Below are 21,957 nucleotides of genomic sequence, written 5' to 3'. Positions count from 1 at the left end.
TATACCAACTTAACAGTGATTGTATCTAGAGGATAGACTTTAGGGGCCTTTTACTTTCTCCATGATATATTTCCACAGTGTTTAAATTTTTCACAATGGGTTTATATGATGTGTGTGAAGAAAAACAGTTTTTTAAAAAAACAAAATTCTTCTCTTTGGCTTAATGAAATGTTTACATTTTGATTCCTTAATTCAGTTTGTGCTACAGATGAGGTTTTCCTTTCCCATGTTACAGAAAGGGTTTTTATTATTTTGTAAATTTTTTTAAAATGACAAATACTGGTTCTTTTTCTTAGCAAGATTTTTTTCCATAGCCAGAGATATAATCTACTAGATATTCTTCTCTACTCATCATAAATTCTGCTTTAAACTTTTCTCCCTAACCAGTCTTCTTGTATAATCATTTGTTCCTAAGTAATACTGAATATTAAAAGAATTTTCATTGACAGGGATTTGGAGTTATGTTTTTCTTGTCCTGCTTCAAATATTCCAAAAATGTATTGCTCTTACTTACATTTTATTTTTTTTAATTTTTTTTTATTATTTATTTGTTTGTTTTTTGCTCTGACTTGCATTTTAAAACAACATTTTATAGTATGAAGAGCTGCCAGTCCAAAGGAGTATTTTGCCTTTCTATCTCAAAGAATATAAATTATAAATAGGGTCTAAAAGAAAACATTTCACTACAGCAAGCTTGTTAAGAAACAAATGAAAAATAAAATCTGTTTTCAGGTGATAGAGCTAAAACTTACTAACCATGATAAATAACCTTCAGCGCAGTTCCTGAAAATTTCCTTATAATAAACCAAACCAAAAAGACATTTAGTTTTAAACAAGAGAAAAAGAATCTCTACCCCTTAGCTAGCCCTTTGGGCCTAGAGCTACAAAATACTAATCTGCACTTTATTCGACCTAGAAATATTTATCTCAGGAGAGCAGTCTGAGCAGGGGTACAACAGTAATATACACCAGAGGGCTTGGCGTTAGGAGAAAAGTCACAACGTCAGAGGGCCATTGGCAAGGAATTCTCATTTTTCTACTAACAGAAGAACTAGTTGGAAGAAGATTGTTGAAAATGGACAAAAAGAACTACAGAGAAGAAAACATGAAGAAGGTTAGAATGCAACTGTCCAGAACAATTTAAAAGGACCAAGACCAGGCAGCAAACTCCTTTGAGAACTAACTCCCATATCCTTTTTCTCTTCTCATCTTTGTTCTTCTCAAACTTGTTTTTCTCAACCATTCCGATCTTCCCCAATTTTGCCTAGTTGTAAAGAAAAAAATATCAAGATCTGCCCTACATCTCAATCGTGTCCACCTCTGCTGTATCTTCTGTCATGGAATCTCCTCCTTCCAAGGGAAGGTTTTATCTCAATTTCAGAGCCACCTGCCATAGCCAGGATTCTAAAGTGACTCATAGCCAGAAAAAGGTGAAAATCATCTGACCTACTAAAAGAAAGAAAGAACTATAAAAAGGGCTATATTCACTTACCACGAACCTGCTTTTTTATTTCTTTGGCAGAATCCAGCCATGTCTGTAAAAAGAAGAAAAGGCATTCACACATAGCTCCAAAACACACAAACCACAGAGCACCACAACAGGATTACTGGCCATTTTCGAATAGATTCTCTAGGTCAAATCAACATTTCTGATATTCTCTGCACTAATTTCACACAGCATAGTAAATGTGAGCAGAGAAACAGGGGGCCAGACGGTTAGGATTGAATCCTACCTCCACTACTTCCTAGCTGAGTCATTTTACACATCTCTGTATCTGTTTTCGCATCTACTAGAGGAAATTAAAATGAGACACTAGTAGTAGAGCCTATCTCATAGGCTTATTGTGAAGATGAAATGAGTTAATATATGTGAATCTTTTAGTAGACGAGAAATGCTAAATAAGCATTTGCTATTTTTATCATTCTATAAAGAGTAGTAGAGATATAACCAGGATTAATAAACATCACCCAGATCTTATTCTTCCCTCCAACTCTGCCCTCCAATTTCATTTAAGTTTTCTATGTCAACACAGCATCTGGTACATGTTTCATACTCAGTTAATATTTACTGGATGAGTGATTATGTTGTTTTCCCTGACTACTCTTGCCCACGCTAATCTCTCCTTTTACTGTTTACCAACCCCACTTAGAGTCTACATGCCATTAGCACAAGGCTCTTCAATTCATAGTGGACCATGAAAAATAATGGCACTTGGAAAGAGCCTCACCATTAACATCTTTTGCAGGCTCCGTGGGAAATGTTTAAAGACAGTAATTCCTAAATTAAATTGTTTAAAATATTTTTATTGATATAAGAGACATAAAGAAACATACCTTAAACATAATTGTATAGATCAATAACTAATCAAAGTGAACACATGAGTTTAACATCATCAGCATCCAGCAACCCCTCTCCTGCTTCCTCCCAATCCCTCTCCATTCCATCTTCCTAAAGGTTTAAAACTGAATTTTAATGATATTTAGAAAAGGAGAGTAAAGTACCCCTCCTCATCCTCTATCAACAAAGACAAAAAACACAAAGTTACAATTCTATCTGCCCTGCCCAAGAAATGAACTTGAATTCCACAATCTTATATTTGATTATATACTACTTTAACTGTTTTATTAAGGTAGTCATCATAAGAGACAATAAGCATGACAGGGAGGATTAATTCCTTTTTCTGTCCCCTTTCCCCACAATTAACACAGAAGATTAAGACATGTGTTAAAAATATACCACTTAATATAAAATTGTTCCTTAGAATAAAAACTAAGCACACATTTGTTTAAGCCCGGTCAGAAAGGCAGTAACCCTCATTTCTCATTATGATTAAAGAACTTTAAGTTGTTGTAGGTCTAAAGGCAAAGGAAGACTTCAAAAGTACCAATTAATAAGTTTCATGGAAACTCTGAGAATCAACATTTATACCACGCCACCCAGAAGTCTTAACAAAGACTACTTCTTACCACTTTGGAATGAAACATCTCTCACCATAATGAGGCAACTCTATATTTTCCACTATTTTTTAGAGAAATCCCCCAAGGTAACCTGAAGCTGCCAAGTTTCTTACAGGGATTTTTCAGCCTTTCTATGACTCTGGAGCTAGAATTCCCACCAATTTGACATAAAGAGGGCAAACCCAAATTTGTATCAGTTACATGTGACTCCACAGTTAAGTGACCTTACCAAACAAATTACTATGGCCTCAGTATCTAGACCTCCAAATCCAAATAAAAAACAATGTGTACAAGAATAGGTACTTTTTTTTAAAGATTTTTTATTTATTTATTGTCAGAGAGAGAGCACAAGCAGGCAGAGTCGCAGGCAGAGGCAGAGAGAGAAAGCAGGCTCCCTGCTGGACAAGGAGCCCGATGCGGGACTCGATTCCAGGACCCTGGGATCATAACCTGAGCCAAAGGCAGCGGCTTAACCGACTGAGCCACCCAGGCGTCCCAAGAATAGGTACTTTTATGCTCAATTTAAATGATTCACTTCACAGCATTTTATTTAGCCAACAGACATTTGAGGAGCGACCCCATGTGCTAGGCAATGTAGTTTCAAGAGGATTCAAAAATAGTACTTGTCCTCAAGGAGATGTCAGTCTAATGGAAGAGGTGGATAGTGAACAATTGATTCGTTCGTTCTAGGTGTGAAAATGAGGATGATAGTGAGGTGTGAGAGCGCTATGAGGAGGGTGTTCTAGGAGCACAGAGGATGTGCACCAAAATGGACTGGGGATAAGAGACAGTTAGGAAATATTTCTCAAGAGAATATTTGGGAGACCTAAACCCCATCTTCATGGACAAACAAGTTAGCCAGGCAAAACAGAAGAGGGAGTAAATAAAAAGGCACATGGTATAAGAGAACATGATACTCAGTTGCTACATGTAGGTGAGCATAGCTGGAACACAGAGGTGAGGAGGGGAGATACAAAACGAAGAGAATGGTAAGGGTCAGATCATGGGGGACACAGTATTTCACAGTAAGAAACTTGGACTTTATCAAATTCCAGACAAGGGGAAGCCACTGAAGGATTTAAAACAAAGGAGTGACATGAATTAGAGGAAGCTGGACTGTAGAAAGGAAGACAAAATGAGGGGTTGCGTTGAGAATGATAATTGTGGTACAGAAGAGAATAATGGTTATGGGTACAGGCTTGGAAGGCATACAGTCTTGAGTTCTAATCCTGTCTCAACTTCTCTACCATTTACTAGCTGTGTAACCTTATATAAGATCATCTAAGTCTCAATTTTCTCATATATAAAATTGGGATAAAATTACCCTCCTCAGGGAGCCTGGGTGGCTCAGTTACCCGTCCAACTCTTGGTTTCAGCTCAGGTCATGACCTTAGGGTCCTGGAATCGAGCCCCACGCTGAGCTCCCTGCTCAGTGTGGAGTCGGCTTGAGAACTCTCTATCTCTGTTCCTCCCTCCACTCGCTCTCTCTCTCTCTCTCTCTCTCTCTCAAATAAATAAATAAATCCTTTTTTAAAATCTACTCTCCTCACAGAGTTTTTATGGATTAAATTATTTGATGTATATAAAAAGCACATAACCAGCACTCAATAAATTGTGCTGATACTGATCATCTAAACGACCTGATAGTATGAAGTCTATGGTACAGAAAAGAAAGATGTGCATTAAAAGACATATACCAGAATGTTCTTAGCAGCAGTATTCTTAAGAGCCCAAACTATATACAAGCCAAACAGCCATCAATAGTAGAATACATAAAGTGTGGTATAGTCAAACAATGAACTTTTACACAGACATGAGAAGGAATGATCTATTGCTACTCACAACATGGATGAATCTCAAAAACACAATACTGAACAAAACAAAAGAAGCCAGACCTAAAAGAATATATGCATGGTTTCATTTTTACAACACAGTTTAAAAAGCTAACTTTTTAAAGTTAGTAAAAAGTTAGGCAAAGCTAACTTGTGGTGATAGATGTCAGGAAGACATCTGTTACTTTTAATGCGTAGGGTGGGAGTAGTGACTGTTAGGGGATGGAGGGAGGGGCTGGGAAGGGGCACAAAAGGGGATTCTGGAGTCCTGGTAATATTTATTTTCTTAACCTTCTGGGTATTTACACAGATGTGTTCACTTTGTAAAAATTCTTTGAAATACGCACGTATGATTTACACACTTTCCTGTATTATGTTATGCTAATAAGCAGTGAAGAATTAGAGATAGTTATATGTAAACTAATTTCTCAAGAGAAATTAGTTTTGAAGGAGAGGTGAAAGAGAGGGTTATACCTAAGGGAAAGAGATAAGAATTAACTTATAAAATAACAAAATATTGAGAGGACAAAAGTTATAGAACTCTTATCTTATTAGGGATCTTTTTTTTTAAAGATTTTATTTATTTATTTGAGAGAGAGAGCATGAGAGAGAGAGAAAGCATGCATGAGCAGGGAGGCCAAGGAGGGACTCGATCCCAGGACCCTGGGATCATGACCTGGGTGGAAGGCAGGCACTTAACAGACTGAACTGCCCAGATGTCCTCTTATTAGGGATCTTAAGATGTCCCCAAAATATCAATTCTGGATAATTTTCTATTTGAATACTTTCAGTTGCAAGGATTCCTTTTATTTTTTTTTTTAAGGATTCCTTTTTTTTCTTTAAGATTTTATTTATTTATTTGACAGAGAGAGAAGGATCACAAGTAGGCAGAGAGGTAGGCAGAGGGAGAGGGGGAAGCAGGCTCCCTGCTGAGCAGAGAACCTGATGTGGGGCTCAATCCCAGGACCCTGAGATCATGACCTGAGCCGAAGGCAGAGGCTTAACCCACTGAGCCACCCAGGCACTCCTAAGGATTCCCTTTTAAGGGTCTGTTTTGCTGATCATTTCTTGTGAGTTAAATAAATTAACATTTATTTACTTACTTACTTATTAAATTAACATCTTAAACAGAACTTATGTTTGTGCTTTAAAAAGTATCACATTCCTTCTTGAGCTTAAAAAAAAAGTTTCTAGGGCTGCCTGGGTGACTCAGTCGTTAAGCCTCTGCCTTCAGCTCAGGTCATGCTCCCAGAGTCCTGGGATGGAACCTCACATCAGGCTCTCTGCTCTGCAGGAGGCCTGCTTCTCCCTCTCCCATTACCCCTGCTTGTGTTCCCTCTCTCACTGTGTCTCTTTCTGTCAAAAAAAAAAAAAAAAAAAAAACCTTAAAAAAAAAGTTTCTGAATAATAGAGCTGAATAACAGTATTAGCCGGATATAGATCTCCATTCATCCAACTGAAGAATTACAGGTCTCGCATTTACTCTCCTACTTTAAAACACCTTCTCACATATTGTCTCTTTCATTTGGAATACTCTATCCCAGTTTCTCCATCTGGAATATTCCCGACTATCTCTTATAATTCAGATCTTACATTACCTTCACAGAAAAACCTTTCTTTGTGGGTGCCCATCTTACTGCTGCCCCCTCGTCAGCCTGGGAGCTCCCTGAGCAAAGAAACTACATGTTTTACAGCTCTGCCTGGCACAAGGCACATGCTGTCTACTCAATACATGTTTGATGGATAAATGAATAAACAAACGAAAAATGCTACCGAGATATAAGGCAGTGTCATATAAGTAAGTAAAATGAATAGAACTTTTCTATCTTTTGCAGCAATTATAACCTTAGGTTATAAAGGGGTTTTTTTTTGTCGTGCTTTTTTTTTTAAAGATTTTTACTTATTTGACAGACAGAGATCACAAGTAGGCAGAGAGGCAGGCAGAGAGAGAGAGAGAAGGAAGCAGGCTCCCTGCTGAGCAGAGAGCCCAATGTGGGGCTCGATTCCAGGACCCTGAGATCATGACCTGAGCCGAAGGCAGAGGCTTAACCCACTGAGCTACCCCGGCACCCCAGGTTATAAAGTTTTAAGAAAAAACCCTAAGAAAGAACATGCCCTGAGTTGGCCTTCAGCTACCTTTATCTGGATGCCCTAAAACCCTGCACACACATATAAGTGATCTATACACATCCTTGTCTTTTGAGGTAAAAGACTTATCTATAAGCTCCACAAATCTGTCTTCCTTAACTTGAGGAACAACCATTGTTTATGCTTCTGTTAGTATGTTGACTTCAAATCACTGCTCCAAGATGTTTATAGAAACTCAATAGCGCAGTAATTCTAGATCTGACTATAAAAAAAAAAAAAGCCACATTTAAATCCACTAGAGATGTCAAACCAAATCTTCAGAGCAAAAGACAAGATCCCAAATACAGCCTCCTACTCTCCATGTGTGTTTATAAAATTCATTTTAGTCTTTCTGATTTACCAGACAATAAAGACACAATCATTATTGTACTTGCTTTCAAAACTACTCATGAATCAATTTAAAACAATGCATTCTTTCAGATGACTATAAGTTAAATGCCTCACACTATTAATTTAATATTCACTCAAATGGTGTTTGCTATTTGCCTTTGCAAGGTAAAAGACCCTCCTGGCTATGATTGATGATCTGCTCAGAGTTGAAAATTTGACTCCTAAGGTAAGAAAATCCATCCACACAGAAAATGGAAGAAAAGAGAAAGAAGACCATATGCCATTGAATTGAATGAACTCCCCATTTAAAATTCTCAGTATTGGGGTGCCTGGGTGGCTCAGTGGGTTAAAGCCTCTGCCTTCAGCTCAGGTCATGATCCCAGGGTCCTGGGATGGAGCCCTACGTCAGACTCTCTGTTCAGCAGGGAGCCTGCTTCCCCCTCTCTCTCTCTGCCTGCCTCTGTGCCTACTTGTGATCTCTGCCTGTCAAATAAATAAATAAAATCTTTAAAAAAATAAAATTCTTAGTATTTACCAAAAGAGCTCAAGATTTCTGCTTAGGGAGGGAATTTGGAGGGGGTGGGGGAGGAAGTAATGTGGGTGACATTTCTCCAAGGAAAAAAATCCTTGATTCATTTATAAACAACAAAGCAGGAATAAAATGTAGGAATCAACTATTTAACTCATCATATAACTTTGATTCATAGTGGTAATAAATGTCTCATAGGGCTATAGAAGTTTGCTTCTAACTGCTTTTTCTTTTCTCCAGTCAGACTGTCTGGCAACAGGCTTATTATTGTGCAGCCAATAGGGAAAGAGCAAGTAAGCCATGCCCTGTGAGGAAAAAGTCAATTCGATTAACTTTCCTCCCTTTGAAGGTACCCAACTGCATACAAACAAAACGCAAAGATCCAGAAGTTCTTTTTTTGTTTTGTTTTGTTTGTTAAAGATTTTATTTGTTTATTTGATAGAGAGAGAGATTGAGCACGAGTAGGGGAAGCAGCAGGCAGAGGGAGACGGAGAAGCAGGCTCTCCACAGAGCAGGGAGCCTAATGCAGGGCCCAATTCAGGGCTTGATCCCAGGACCCCAGAATCATGACCCAAGCCGAAAGCAGCCTCTTAACAAGTGACCCACCCAGGTGCCCCCAACCAGAAGTTCTTAAGGAGAGAACTTACATATACAAAGGATAAAGCTTTACACACAAAAGTCAACAGACAACGGACTGGGACTGGAAAGAGGACAGTCATCTCCGTTTGTATTATGGTTCACATTTTTCCCCCTTACAATTAGAAAAATGTTAAAAAGAAAACCATAAGCCCAAAATGGCATCACTTAGGTTAAGGCCCCAAGTCAGTAAACCAAGACCTAATATCTAACCTAACTACAGTTTCAACCACCAAGAAATGTAATCTTTAACTAATCAACATGGAAAATTTCTGGTCAGCACTAAGATGTTTACTAATAGACACTTTCTGTTCCTCCTGGAGGGTGACCTTGCCTTCAATAGTGGATTCTTTGTTAATAATTTCATCTTTTCCATTCCCTCTCTACCTTAAAAAACTTTTCCTCTAGGCCCTCAGAGCTCCCCTCTACTTGCTAGGTGGAACACTGCCCAATTCATGAAATGATTACTAAGGCCAATTAGATCTTTAATATTTACTTGGTTGAATTTTTGTAATATAACAAGAACTAATTCTGTAGCTAGGAAACAAAATCTGAGAAACAAAGACAAAATGAATAAAAAGCTGAAGAAGAAATCATTTAGGAAGGAGCAAGAGGCAAGGAATTTCAGGAGGGAATGGACTGTGTAGCTGGGAGGAAGCCACTCTGCCTTACAGGCTTCTGTCTTCTCATCTCTGAAATGATCTCTGAGCCCCAGGAGATGTCCTAACTCTAGTATCCTTTGTGTTTTCAGAATCACAGAAAATTTGGATAAATGACTAACGAAGATTAATGGCTTTACACATTAAATCCTTTCGTGAATCTCTGTATAATTAAAGAGCATATCTGGAAATGTGGCTTATTGACAGTGGATATGCGTAGGTAATGGTGACTACAATGAAATCAAATAGCGTGACAGGTGCAGCAATTCCTTGGTGTCCAGGGCATGTCAGTGGCTGCAGAAGCCACTGCAGGAGGGCCCTTCCACAGGTCCCCCTCCACCCTCCACGCTGGGGATAAAATTAAGCAACAAGAAGGAAGCAGTTCAGGGCACCTGGGTGGCTCAGTGGGTTAAGCTTTCAGCTCAGGGCATGATCTCAGGGTCCTGGGATCAAGCCCCACTTCAGGCTCTCTGCTAGGCAGGAAACCTGTTTCCCCCTCTCTCTCTGCCTGCCTCTCTGCCTACTTGTGATCTCTCTCTGTCAAATAAATAAATAAAATCTTAAAAAAAAAAAAAAAAAAAAAGAAGGAAGCAGTTCACGCAGCATCAGTGGACTGGGACTAAACCAAGACCGGGGCCCTACAGCCCAATCTCCATTAGCCTGATAATCGCCAGTGTTGCCTACCTCCCTCTGGGTTCCTGGGCCAGCAGGATGCTGGGCCGAGATGAGGAGTCCACAGCTAGAGACACCGATCCTGGTCCCACTGGCAAGGAACCAATAACCAAGAAAGGAGCACCCCACCAGGGCTCACTGCAGAAACCCAGTCAGTTGGTTCCAGGGCCTGCCAGTTCTGCGGGGCGTCTTCCTGGCACCACTAGCAGCCCCGGCCCAGTGCCGGCACCAATGCTGTGGCTGTGACAAGGCCTTCTCTTACCAGACCAAGTGGCCATGTACTGGCTGGTACACACCGGCGCCTGCCCCCTCTGTGTCCCAATCACCCCAAGACCTTCTGCTATCCCTCCAAGCTTGCAGCCCTCAGCCACACACACCATGCCACCAATGTCCACCCCTGTCCTTGTCCACACGGCTCCAAGACTTTTTCATTCCCCTCCAGATTGGCTGCACAAAGCCTGTATCATGATCCCCGATGGCACCAGGCAACCAGGCCACAGCCCACCATCGCTGCTCCAAGCTGCACCTAGGCCTTTGACCAAAGATGCATCCTGCTGGTTCATGAAGGCAGCCAGCATCAGGCTGACACTCTGAGGCAACATGAGCGAGCCCTCCCCTTAGCTCATTGTCCCCTCTGCCACCAGCTTGGGTCAATAAAGAAAAGGTGGCATTTCTAAGCTGGGCTGGCAAGGAGATTGGCTCCACCTGGGCTTGAACTTAACAAGGCTGAGGAACTCTTTCCTCACTTGTTTTGGGGAGGGGAAGATGTCACCCACAGAGAGTTAGCACTGGGCTCCAAACCATGGACTTGGAGCTGTGGTTCCAAAGCAAGTCCTGACTCCAGTTTTCCCCTCCTCTTCATATGGCAAAAGTAAAAAGTCTGCCACCATTATAGTTTGGTGAGGAGTGTGGGGAAACAGGGTCTCTCCTTACTGTTTTAAGTTAAACTGGATCCTCCATTTTGGGAAGGAAGGAAAGAAGGAAGGGAGGAACGGAGGAAGGAAGACAGTAAGATTCTACTAGCTTAATTCTACAAAAGGAAGGTCACACAAAAGATCATGAATCAGAATGGCTCTGGCCTACTCCATAGCAGCACTGGGAGCCAGAAGACAAATGGAGCAATGCCATCAAAATTATGATGGCAAATAACTTCAAGTGTAAAATTCTATACCCAACAAAACTAATAATCAAATGTGAGGTAAATAAAGACATTTTTCAGACATATAATATCTCAAAAAGATTATGTCTCGCATGCCATTTCTCAGAAGAAGCATTCTATCAAAACACAAGGAAAAGCTAGGACAAAGGAAATTGGAGAAACATCACATGAATGAGGCAAATCAATCTTCAGGATGATGGTGACAGAAATATCAGGGACAGTTACGCATGAGCAGAGAGAGCAACTCATCCATAATGAATAAGTATGACTCAAGAGATAGCATATTGAAGAAGGACTGTCATCACCAAGATAGCTTTTGCTACTATAATGGCCTTTTAACCTGACAATGCTAAGGTAAGTCTTCTCCAAATTCATTTTTGTGCAATATTTGCTTGGCAAGTTCCTACTTTCGCTTCTATGCCCTACTTCCTGAATCAGCCCAAAGACCCTCATTTTAATCCAAAGAAAAACTCTACTTTGACCTATTTCTCAGAGTTGGAGGTTGGTCACAATGAATTTAGAAGCAGAAAATACAGAACAGTTCATTACCTCTGATCATGTTCCTGTTGGATATCCTGTAAGAACATGGACCCTACTACAAACCTAACAAATGCCTTGAATATGATAAGCCCTATATTTCCCATTCACTTGTCCAATGACTTCCCCAAAAGGCGCTCTTAGCAACTATCAGGGAAGTTGAAACTAGATTATGATTCCAAAACAACAGCTTTTCTCTTCTAGAAATATTTTATTGAAGAGGGATAATAATGCCATTTTTTACACAGCCGGGTTTATACTTTGCTATTCAGCTTTTATATTAGCCACTTTTAATTCACTTTACACATAAATATTTAAATGAATATAAATAAAGGAATTAAATATTTGCTTATAAAGATTTTGAAAAGTATTATAAAGGAAATAAAACCTGCTGACGGGACAAGTATGATGGGATCAACAATAGTGAAAAGTTATCAATGCAACTGAAAGTTTTTGTAGCAATGTGGGCCCTAGAAGCTCAGCTTCAAGGGGAAAAGAATTTCCTCTCCTGAATGTCTAGATGAATGTGCTAGCTTCTCAAAATGTAACTATGTGTGGTTCATAGAAATTATTTCCAGTTATATTAAGTAAGTACTCAGTGATTTTACCAACATGCCAAATTCAAGCATTCCCAATTATTCTCAAATCAACCTTGGATTTTTCTTTTTTCTTTTCTTTCTTTTTTTTTTTTTTTGCACCTTTAGTGTAAAAACACTGAACTTTATCTCACTGAGCTTATATACATAAAATACTTTTCAGAGTATTTTCCTTGATTCATTGGAGAATTTCTGAGCTCACAGCTCCTGAATGTTCTTCACTGTAGTTTGGGGGATATTGTTTTGTTTTTTAATTACCTTCAATCTTCCCTTATTAATAGAACTTAAAGGCTTAAGTACAAGTTGGTTTGAACCTTTAAGGACAAAGATCAAGTCCTTAAAGAATAATATTAACCTAGTGCTGGTAGACATAGTTCTTCTGCTTGAACCAACAGTCACTCACATAGAAGGACAAACTATTGTAAACTACTAGGTAACTACTAGTATATTTTACAAATAGAGTTCATTTAGGCAAAGGGAAATTCCATGTCTTCTAGCTTGCATTCTCTAACTCAAAAAATCCAAACTACAGAGTCTACAGTTGTTAAAGGCCGCTGCCCCTCAACTTTTCTTAATAAATTTAAGTTACCTTGAAGAAAGAATCAACAAAACCTATTCAGATTCATCTCTTTCTCTGTTCCTCACTTCCTATGTTTAGCCAGGCTCCTAGTTTCTCCAACGCCATTCTCTTAATTCTAGGCATTTTTACAAGCCATTCTTTCTCCACATCACTTGCCCATTTAATCCTTCAGTTCTCGGCTCAAGCGTCGCCTCCCCAGAAAAGACTTCCCTGGCCATACCCTGTCATGACATCTTGTATTTCCTCTTGTGTAACACTCATCACGCTAAATTCCAAGTTCCAAAGGGCTGGGACCATGTCTATCTTATCCACAGCCCTATCCATATCATTTAGGATAGCATCTGCAAAGACTTGTTAAGCTGCACTAAAGTTTTTATCACTAGATTTTAAGCTAAATATTTATAATTTCCAGTAAATCGGCTTAGGAAATAATTCAAATTTTCTGAAGTAAATACCTAACTTTTAACCTTTCCTTCTTCCTCCATGTTCTCACACTTTCTTTTACTTCTTTTGAAAGTTAACTACTGGTTTCCCTTTGGGCTAGAAGAAAATGTCAGATTCTTTGCAAGACTGTTTCAATGATATATTTCAAATTATACGTTTCAAATTATAATGTTTCAAACAATAATATGTTTCAAATTATAACTATATATCATAATTATCTTATAATTATAATATTGATAATCATCCATTCAACAAGTATGTATTATGAACCTATCAGATACAATATTAATTACATAATATATGAAGTTATTGGTATCTACTTGCTAATCAGGACAACGTAGCTCTGTACTTGCCCTGTCCTTTAAAAAGATAGTACAGTAGATACTCTCTCTCAATGATGAAAGAACACATCAGCAATGGTCTTTTCTTTAAAATGTTCTAGAGGGAAAATCTGAGAAACAAGAATAGGCAAGAATAACTCTTAAATACATTGCATCTTGGAGAGGCAGGCATAAATACACTTAACACCAATAAAAGAATTTAAACAAGTGTTTTGACAGACAGTCTCCTCACCTTAGAGTTTGCATTATCCCAAATGGCTAGACCAAAGTAGTCCTCTTCCAAAAGATTGAGGTGCTCACACACTCGTTTAAGCAAATCTTGCCCCTTTGCATGTTTCTGCAAAGACAAACATATTCTGAGGTTTCCTCTTATTCTTGTGTTTATCATCAAATAAAATAAAATGTCACTTCCCAATTTCCTCTTTTATCCTTGGTTACCACCACTTTTCAGATGGTTTATACGGTAGAAGTAGAACAATATGGGTTATAAAAATCCTGTTTCTTAATTTGTCATCTTAAATATGCAACACACTTATAGTGGCTTGGAAATAGTGCTAGAAGTCAAGGCAAAATTTTACCTTCCCTTCATCAACCATTCCCGGCCTCCATCTTAAACATCACAATCTTTATTTTTGGTGCAGTATTTCCTGAAGCTTGCTATGGGCTGCTGTCAACATGACCACCTAAATTCACTGACTCTAATGTCAACACTGACAGTTAATTGTGACTATGGAAATCATTCAGACTTGCAGCCGTTCTCAGACCAAATGTCCCAAGAGAATGAGCTATGTCTCAGCTCCTTGCTGAAAAACGCATGAAGTCTAGATACCCTACGGACATTACCACTTGCGGTGGCTTTTTTAGTTGTGCTATGAATCATTTTCTAAGGTTTCTTTACCAAGAAAATAAAACCACTGCCAAATTTGGGTACTAATATTCCTACTTAGCCTAACTTAGAGGCTAAAATAGGACAGTCAAAAGTCCTGGCTCCTCCATTTACAACCTAGATCAATTCTATTAATAATTCTGAACATTACCATTAGCTTTCTTATATGTAAAACTGTAAGACTATTTATATCTATCGTACCTAATGGAATTGTTGAAAAAAAATCAAACATGCTAATGACCTCTGAGAAATATATTTTTTAAAATACTTCAAAAAAGTTAGAAATCATTTTGGACACACACACATCCTCTCCATGAGCAGAGTTATTTTTAATGACTTAATAATTCATATAGCTATTAATTCATTTTCAGATTAATTCATCTATTGTAATCATTTTCTTCATTTTTTTCTCTCTTATGTTTTCACTCCAAATGACAGAATTGATTTGGGGAATCTTCATGTACAGGTCCCTACTCCATTATTTATAATTCCAAAATCCAGAAGCTCTAAAAAGTAAAATTTTAGGCTTTTTGGGTGGGGGGGGCAGATTCCAAAATTCATTTGAAGGCAAATTCTGACCTGAACTATTACGAGGCTATTTATGGTCTTTATGTACTGCCTTAGAATGAATCCTGGTACTGCCACACACCCTGCTGTGTGTGTTATGAAATATGCAGCCAAAGTATTTACTGCCTTTCTAAAACCAATTATTTTGAATTCTGAAACATATCTGTCCCCAAATGTTTCAGGTAAAAAGAACCCAGATCTGGACATTGGTCGAAATGGGAAGAATGTGTGAAATAGCTTTTCCCATCTCTCAACTAGGTAGTGGAGAAAAGCAGAAAGAACAGACCACAGGTCCTTGGTTAACAGGATAGCAGCTACTTTCAAAGTGCAATACTGTATTTTTCTTGATTTCTTTTTTAAAACTTGGAGAGGGAATGTCTATTGATAGATGGTGATATTTTAGACTATTACTGCTTTGATAGATTTGCATTTGCATATAAATAATTCAATTCATAATTAATTACCTAAAATACAAATATATGTGAATTATATATGTTTTATCAATAAAGGCTATTATTAGTAATAATCACATTGTTTAATATCAATCATATCATAACTGATAATTACTGCTCCAGTTAAAAAAAATGATTAGTAGATTTTTAGGGATTTTAACTTGTCTTGAAAGAGCAAAAAATAACCAAGTAACACATCTTTATTCAATCCTGACTCTATCACTTATTTTTTCAGAAAACAATAAAGTATTCTAAAAAATGGCATTACTTGACTTAAATTTTTTATATTCTATTTCATAGTGCTAAAGAAATGGATTGAATAAACCAGGGCTTATTACAGTTTACATCTGGGGCAGCAGAAATGACCACCCAGTAACTTTTTCACAAATATAATCATGAGGATAGCTAGACTTAATATCAGAAATCAAGGCTACCTGGGAAATCTAGTCATGGCAGGTCACTCTATAAATAATAACCAATTGTTTTTAAACAAAATTGTTTTGGATTATAAAAGTAACACATGCTTGATTGACAAGTTTTGGCAGATATAGACAAAACTGGAGAAGAAAGTAAGACTCAGTAATAAACGTTCCAGACCTCCACTTCCAGAAAATCCCTATTAACATTTCAGTCCCTGGAAATAGTCACTAGAACTACTTACTCAACCCTACCAAAGAATATGTAAGAATTATGACTATGGAAATTAAAATGCCCTCACCTCCACAACACATTCATAAACTGTGTCATCCAACAAAGAAACCTTGCAATGCATGTTTCTGTGTCTTCTGATGGATTTCTGGGAAGCTTTTAATTCTCTTTCTGCTTTTGACTCAGGACTTTCTTCTTTTACTTCTATTTTAGAGCACTCTTCAAGGTCTCCTCCTTCCTTAGTTTCAAAGTCTGGATCTTCTCTGTGTTCTTCCTGAGCGGGCTGCATAACCATGACACCAAGTCAGTAATAAACACATTTCACAAAATATGCTGTGTTCATTTTAATAACTATAATAATGCTACCAATGAATGTGGTGAATTAGAAAAACTGTTAAAACAAATATAAGTGATACTAAGACTAAATAAATTATCTATAAAAGATATTATGAGGGGCACCTGGGTGGCTCAGTCATTAAGTGGCTGCCTTCGGCTCAGGTCATGATCCCAGAGTCCTGTGATCGAGCCCCGCATCTGGCTCCCTGCTCAGAGGGAAGCCTGCTTCTCCCTCACCCACTCCCGCTGCTTCTGTTCCCTTTCTCACTATGTCTCTGTCAAACAAATAAATAAAATCTTTTAAAAAAAAAAAGATATTATGATCTCCTAAAAGATCTATACACTATGCTATCCTCAAAACTTCTCAGGTAGAATCCATCTTTCAAATCAACAAATGAAGTTTTCAGGCAAACTACAGGACACCAATATATGGCTCTCAGCATTATATATTCTTCCTGACTATGCCATTATATATATATTTTAAAGATTTTATTTATTTATTTTTCAGAGAGAGAAAGAGCACAAGCATGGAGAACAGAAGGCGGAGGGAGAAGCAGGCTCCCCACTAAGCAAGGAGCCCCATACGGGACTCGATCCCAAGACCCTGGGATGGTAACCTGAGCTGAAGGCAGACACCTAACTGACTGAGCCACTCAGGCATCCCACCATTATATATTATTAAAGTTTATCAAAACCTTACCATCTCTGCCCTATGCTCCACAATTTTAGCAAGGTACCTTTATGAAGTATAAAATGAGATGTGATTTATCACATATTCTAAATCTTATGAATGGCTAAGAGAGAGTCTTGGGACCAATTTTAGAGCATAAAACAATATATAAACTAGGCTAACAAATGTAACTACCAGTTAACTCCTTTCTACCTTTTATCAATCGTGCCCAATGGGAAGAAGATTCTAAGAAGCAAGAGACATTGAAATCTGGGTTTCCTAAGGTTATCATGAAGTCATCCCAAAGTTTTACAGGTAAGTGAAACAACATTTTGACACATACTTTCTTACTTCCAACATAAGAATGGCAAAAAAAGCCTTTTATTTTCCCCCACATTCCAGCTCTCCATTTTTTGGTAACATCTCTTCCAACTTAGAACAAAGTCTGGAGAAGTTGATTCACACCTGAGAACAAGATGGGAACTAGGCCAGCGCCCTTAGAGCCAGGTTCTAGACCAGTGGGACTTCCGGCGTGGGTGGAAGCACACAGCAGTGAGACAGCAGAGAAGGCCACAGAAGAGAAGCAGGAAGGAGCCCAAAACAAGCAGTCTGGAGCCACACAGAGCCAGCTCCTCCGAGGTGAGCAGCTTGGTGAGCACAAGGCCTTCGTGGCTCCAGACGCTGACACACTCCTCAGTCGTCCTAAGACTCAAGGTGGCATTTCCTCTTCCCTCCTCTGAGCAGGAGAGAGGTGGCTGGCTGGAGGGCAGGATTTCTGAAGCAGCACTAAAATACAGGCACGTTCCTGAGGTCCTTTCTGTGGTCACTCTGGCAATAATGAGGATCCGCTCTTCCGCAGAAGATCCTTTCAATCCCAAAACTGCTGAAAGATTCTTAACTAAACCTCATTAAATCTTTTCTTTCAGAATATAAGGTTGACATAAAGGAAAAAGGACTTAATTATTTAGCTCCTGAATTAGATATCGGAGGTGGTCTAAAAGGCTCCTTCCCATCCTTTATGACCCTTTTGTTTTTTTTTAAGATTATTTATTTATTTATTTATTTATTTGACAGACAGAGATCACAAGTAGGCAAAGAGGCAGGCAGAGAGAGAGGGAGGAAGCAGGCTCCCCGCCGAGCAGAGAGCCCGATGCAGGGACCCTGAGACCATGACCCGAGCCGAAAGCAGAGGCTTTAACCCACTGAGCCACCCAGGTGCCCCCTTTGTGACCCTTTTAAATGTGACCTCTTCAAAGAGTCCTTCAACTGGCTATCTTACCTATCATATCCCCAGTCTGCTATTCATGTCAGTACCCTGTTTATTGCTTTCTTAAAATTTCTTATAATAAATAATTACTTTATATTTACTAATTTTTTGTCTCTTCCATTAGACTATAAAATGTCATCAAGAATAGGGATTATGATTGTTTTATAACAACAACACTATATAACAATTAAAATCGATCAGTTACTATTCTAAAAGCATTATTTATATGAACTCACTTTATCCTCATTATATCCTACACCTCAAACTAATATAACACTGCATGTTAACTACATTGGAATTAAAATTTTTTAAAAAGAAATTTTTATGATATGAAAAAAGTAAAAACAACCCAATTGCAAAAAAAAAAAAATATAGGTGAAGGGGATCAAGAATACTTATGATGATGAGCACTGAGAAATGTATAGAATTGTTAGCTCACTATATTATACATCAGAAACTGATATAACACTGTATGTTGACGATACTGGAATTAAAATTAAAAAACAAAAAAGAAAAGAGAGAAAGAAACTGAAGCCCGAGAAGTTAAAGTAACTCGTCCAGCATCATTCAGTTAATAAGTTACATACCAGTCTGCCTCCAGAATTCATGATCTTAAACCTCTTTGTCATATTGTACCAATTATATCCAGCTTAGGGTCTGGCACACATAGTAGGTTTTCAATAAATATGTGTTGAATGAATAAATAAACAGTAAAAGCTGACATGGCTTCTGAAAAATCCAAGGTACCAGACATAAAGACTGGTACAATCCTATGATGCAAACTTACTTTTAAAAAATCTGGATAGAAAAGGACCACTCAAGTGAAACTCTATCACACATACAGAAATACGGTTAAACAAAGATGGGATTGGGAGGGAGACAAACCATAAGTGACTCTTAATCTCACAAAACAAACTGAGGGTTGATGGGGGGAGGGGGGGTAGGGGGGGGGGGGTTATGGACATTGGGGAGGGTATGTGCTATGGTGAGTGCTGTGAAGTGTGTAAACCTGGCGATTCACAGACCTGTACCCCTGGGGATAAAAATATATTATATGTTTATAAAAAATAAAATATTTTAAAAAAAAAATGTCTGTCAGGGGCGCCTGGGTGGCTCAGTGGGTTAAAGCCTCTGCCTTCGACTCAGGTCATGATCCCAGGATCCTGGGATCGAGCCCAACATCGGGCTCTCTGCCCAGCAGGGAGCCTGCTTCTTCTCTCTCTGCCTCTCTGCCTACTTGTGATCTCTGTCAAATAAATAAATAAAATCTTTAAAAAAAAATAAATAAAAATGTCTGTCATTCTCAAAAAAAAAAAAAAAAAAGAAAGAAAGAAATACAGTTAAACAAATAAACCCTTACCTACAAGGTTCTGACCCACAAGGTTTTGATGATAATTACTGGCTTCTAAAAAGCCCCAAATAGTTTTCTCCTTTAAACCGTATCTCTTTGGGGTGCCTGGGTGGCTCAGTGGGTTAAGCCTCTGCCTTTGGCTCAGGTCATGATCTAGGGTCCTGGGATCAAGCCCCAAGCCTGCTTCCACCCCTCTCTGTCTCTGCCTGCCTCTCTGCCTACTTGTGATCTCTGTTTGTCAAGTAAATAAATAAAATCTTTTAAAAATAAATAAATAAACAGTATCTCCTTGAGAGTTATTAACGGTACTATTTTCTTTCTCTTTATATATAAATACCTGCATATAATCTATCACAATTCTGAATTAATAAAGTTTCAGTGAATGAAACTTCAGTTAAATCTAAAGTTAACTTTGTCCACCATCTGTTTCAGCTTCAGTACAAATATTATGATCTTTAGATAAAACAGACCAGCCCCGATTCAAATGCTAACTAAAACAAAATATGGATTTTTTTTCCCTACATAAAGCAGAGGAGAGAAAAAAGGCAGTTAAAAACTTCCTCAAAGTACAAGGCTTCCTGAAAGATAATGTAATTTAACTGTTTTGGTATTTCTAAAATTAAATTAATGATATTAAAATACATAAGGTTTCTTTGCCTTTACTGTTCATGTTAAGTAGTAATAACTAACATTTAATGAGTGGCAGGCAATGTCTTGAGAGCCTTCCGTGTTTATCTTTTTAATCCTCTAATAGCCAAAGGAGGTGAATTTTATTCTCATTGCATAGAGGAGGAAACTGATAAAGCAAAAGTGTCACTCGGCTATGATTTTCTAGATCGATTTCATAGCTTGCAGTTTTATTTATTGGTTTTTAAAGATTGTATTTATTTATTTGGCAGAGAGAGAGAGCGCACAAGTAGGCAGAGTGGCAGGCAGAGGGAGAGGGAGAAGCGGGCTCCCTGCTAAGCAGAGAACCCAATGCTCAATCTCAAGATTCTGGGATTATGACCTGAATCAAAGACAGACACTTAACTGAGTAAGTCACTCAGGCACCCCATATATGCATGTTTACTATTACACTATACAGTAAATCTTCTTTTCAACTTTGTTTCACAAATAGCAAGTAGGTAACTACAGCTTTATCTTAAATTTTACTGTTAGCACTTTTTATATACAAGTAGTATTTCTAGAAATACATGTAATATTTTTAGAAAAATCTAATTAAACTGTGTAGCCCAAACCTGAGACCTATACCAAAAACATATAGGATTTATATTTTTAATACAAATGAGCATGCTCACATGCTTCAAAAATAAAAACCCCATTAAAATAGCTTTTAATTTGTTTTAAGGCTAAAAACAAATGGGATTCCTAGAAAATAGTTTCAGTTATACTACTAATACTTTTGAATATTTTTTTGGACAGATAAATTCACAACCCATGTTTTGTATGTGGTATATATGTACTTGTTAAATTCTAATGTGCATCAAGTTACCCAGCAATCTTTGTTAAAATACAGATTCTGATTCAGCAAGTCTGGAGTAGAGCCCGAGATTCTGCATTTCCAACAAGCTCCCATGCTGCTGACCCAATGATCACTCTTAATAGCAAAGCATAACTGTGACACAATTAAGGCCCCAAGCTACTGTATATTACAGTAGTAGGTGATATATCAAAGGTGATATAAAGGGCTAGCCTTCCTTATCTATAACTAACACTCTGGTAATACGATCTGGTTGGAGAAAACAATAACAATAAGGCAGGCATGGCTCAAACCTAGGACATACCTCTGGATAGCTTGAATCTACTACATAGCTTTTTTGAGGACTTTCATAAAAGGACCACATTTGAAGATAAACTGTCCCACTCCTAAGAATTCCAACAAAATGAACTTTAAACCACCTCACCTTTTCCCACCTCTCATTAAAAATCTTGGACTTGCAGAATGGCTAAAATTAACAAGTCAGGTGTTGGTGAGGATGCACAGAAAGGGGAACTCTCCTACACTGTTGGTGGGAATGCAAGCTGGTGCAGCCACTCTGGAAAACAGCATGGAGGGTCCTCAAAAAGTTGAAAGCAGAGTTACCCTATGACCCAGAAATCGCATTACTGGGTATTTACACTAAAGATACAAATGTAGTGATCCAAAGGGGCATGTGCACCCAAATGTTTATAGCAGCAATGTCCACAAAAGCCAAACTATGGAAAGAACCTAGATGTCCATCAACAGATGAGTGGATAAAGAAGATGTGGCATGGGCTGCCTGGGTGGCTCAGTGGGTTAAGCCTCTGCCTTCAGCTCAGCTCATGATCTCAGGGTCCTGGGATGGAGTCCCACATCGGGCTCTCTGCTAGGCAGG

At 38.3% G+C, this 21,957-nt stretch overlaps 1 protein-coding gene across 3 annotated transcripts in view; it reads right to left on the bottom strand.

Moving 5' to 3' along the window:
* Positions 1 to 21,957, bottom strand: part of LOC111142876 (erythrocyte membrane protein band 4.1) — a 176,118-nt gene that overhangs the window by 82,536 nt on the left and 71,625 nt on the right. For all 3 annotated transcript variants that reach the window (XM_022496257.1, XM_022496258.1, XM_022496259.1), the window contains exons 3-5: positions 16,045 to 16,257; positions 13,654 to 13,758; positions 1,493 to 1,535 (exon numbers count right to left, since the gene is read on the bottom strand). In XM_022496257.1, the coding sequence (XP_022351965.1) occupies positions 1,493 to 1,535; positions 13,654 to 13,758; positions 16,045 to 16,257 (361 nt within the window). The remainder of the gene's footprint in view (positions 1 to 1,492; positions 1,536 to 13,653; positions 13,759 to 16,044; positions 16,258 to 21,957) is intronic.

The sequence above is a fragment of the Enhydra lutris genome, unplaced genomic scaffold (assembly GCF_002288905.1).
Source record: "Enhydra lutris kenyoni isolate GAN:26980312 unplaced genomic scaffold, ASM228890v2 scaffoldscaffold9, whole genome shotgun sequence".
Taxonomy (NCBI): domain Eukaryota; kingdom Metazoa; phylum Chordata; class Mammalia; order Carnivora; family Mustelidae; genus Enhydra; species Enhydra lutris.
Note: the sequence above shows the minus strand (reverse complement) of the source record. Positions and strands in the feature narration are given on the sequence as shown.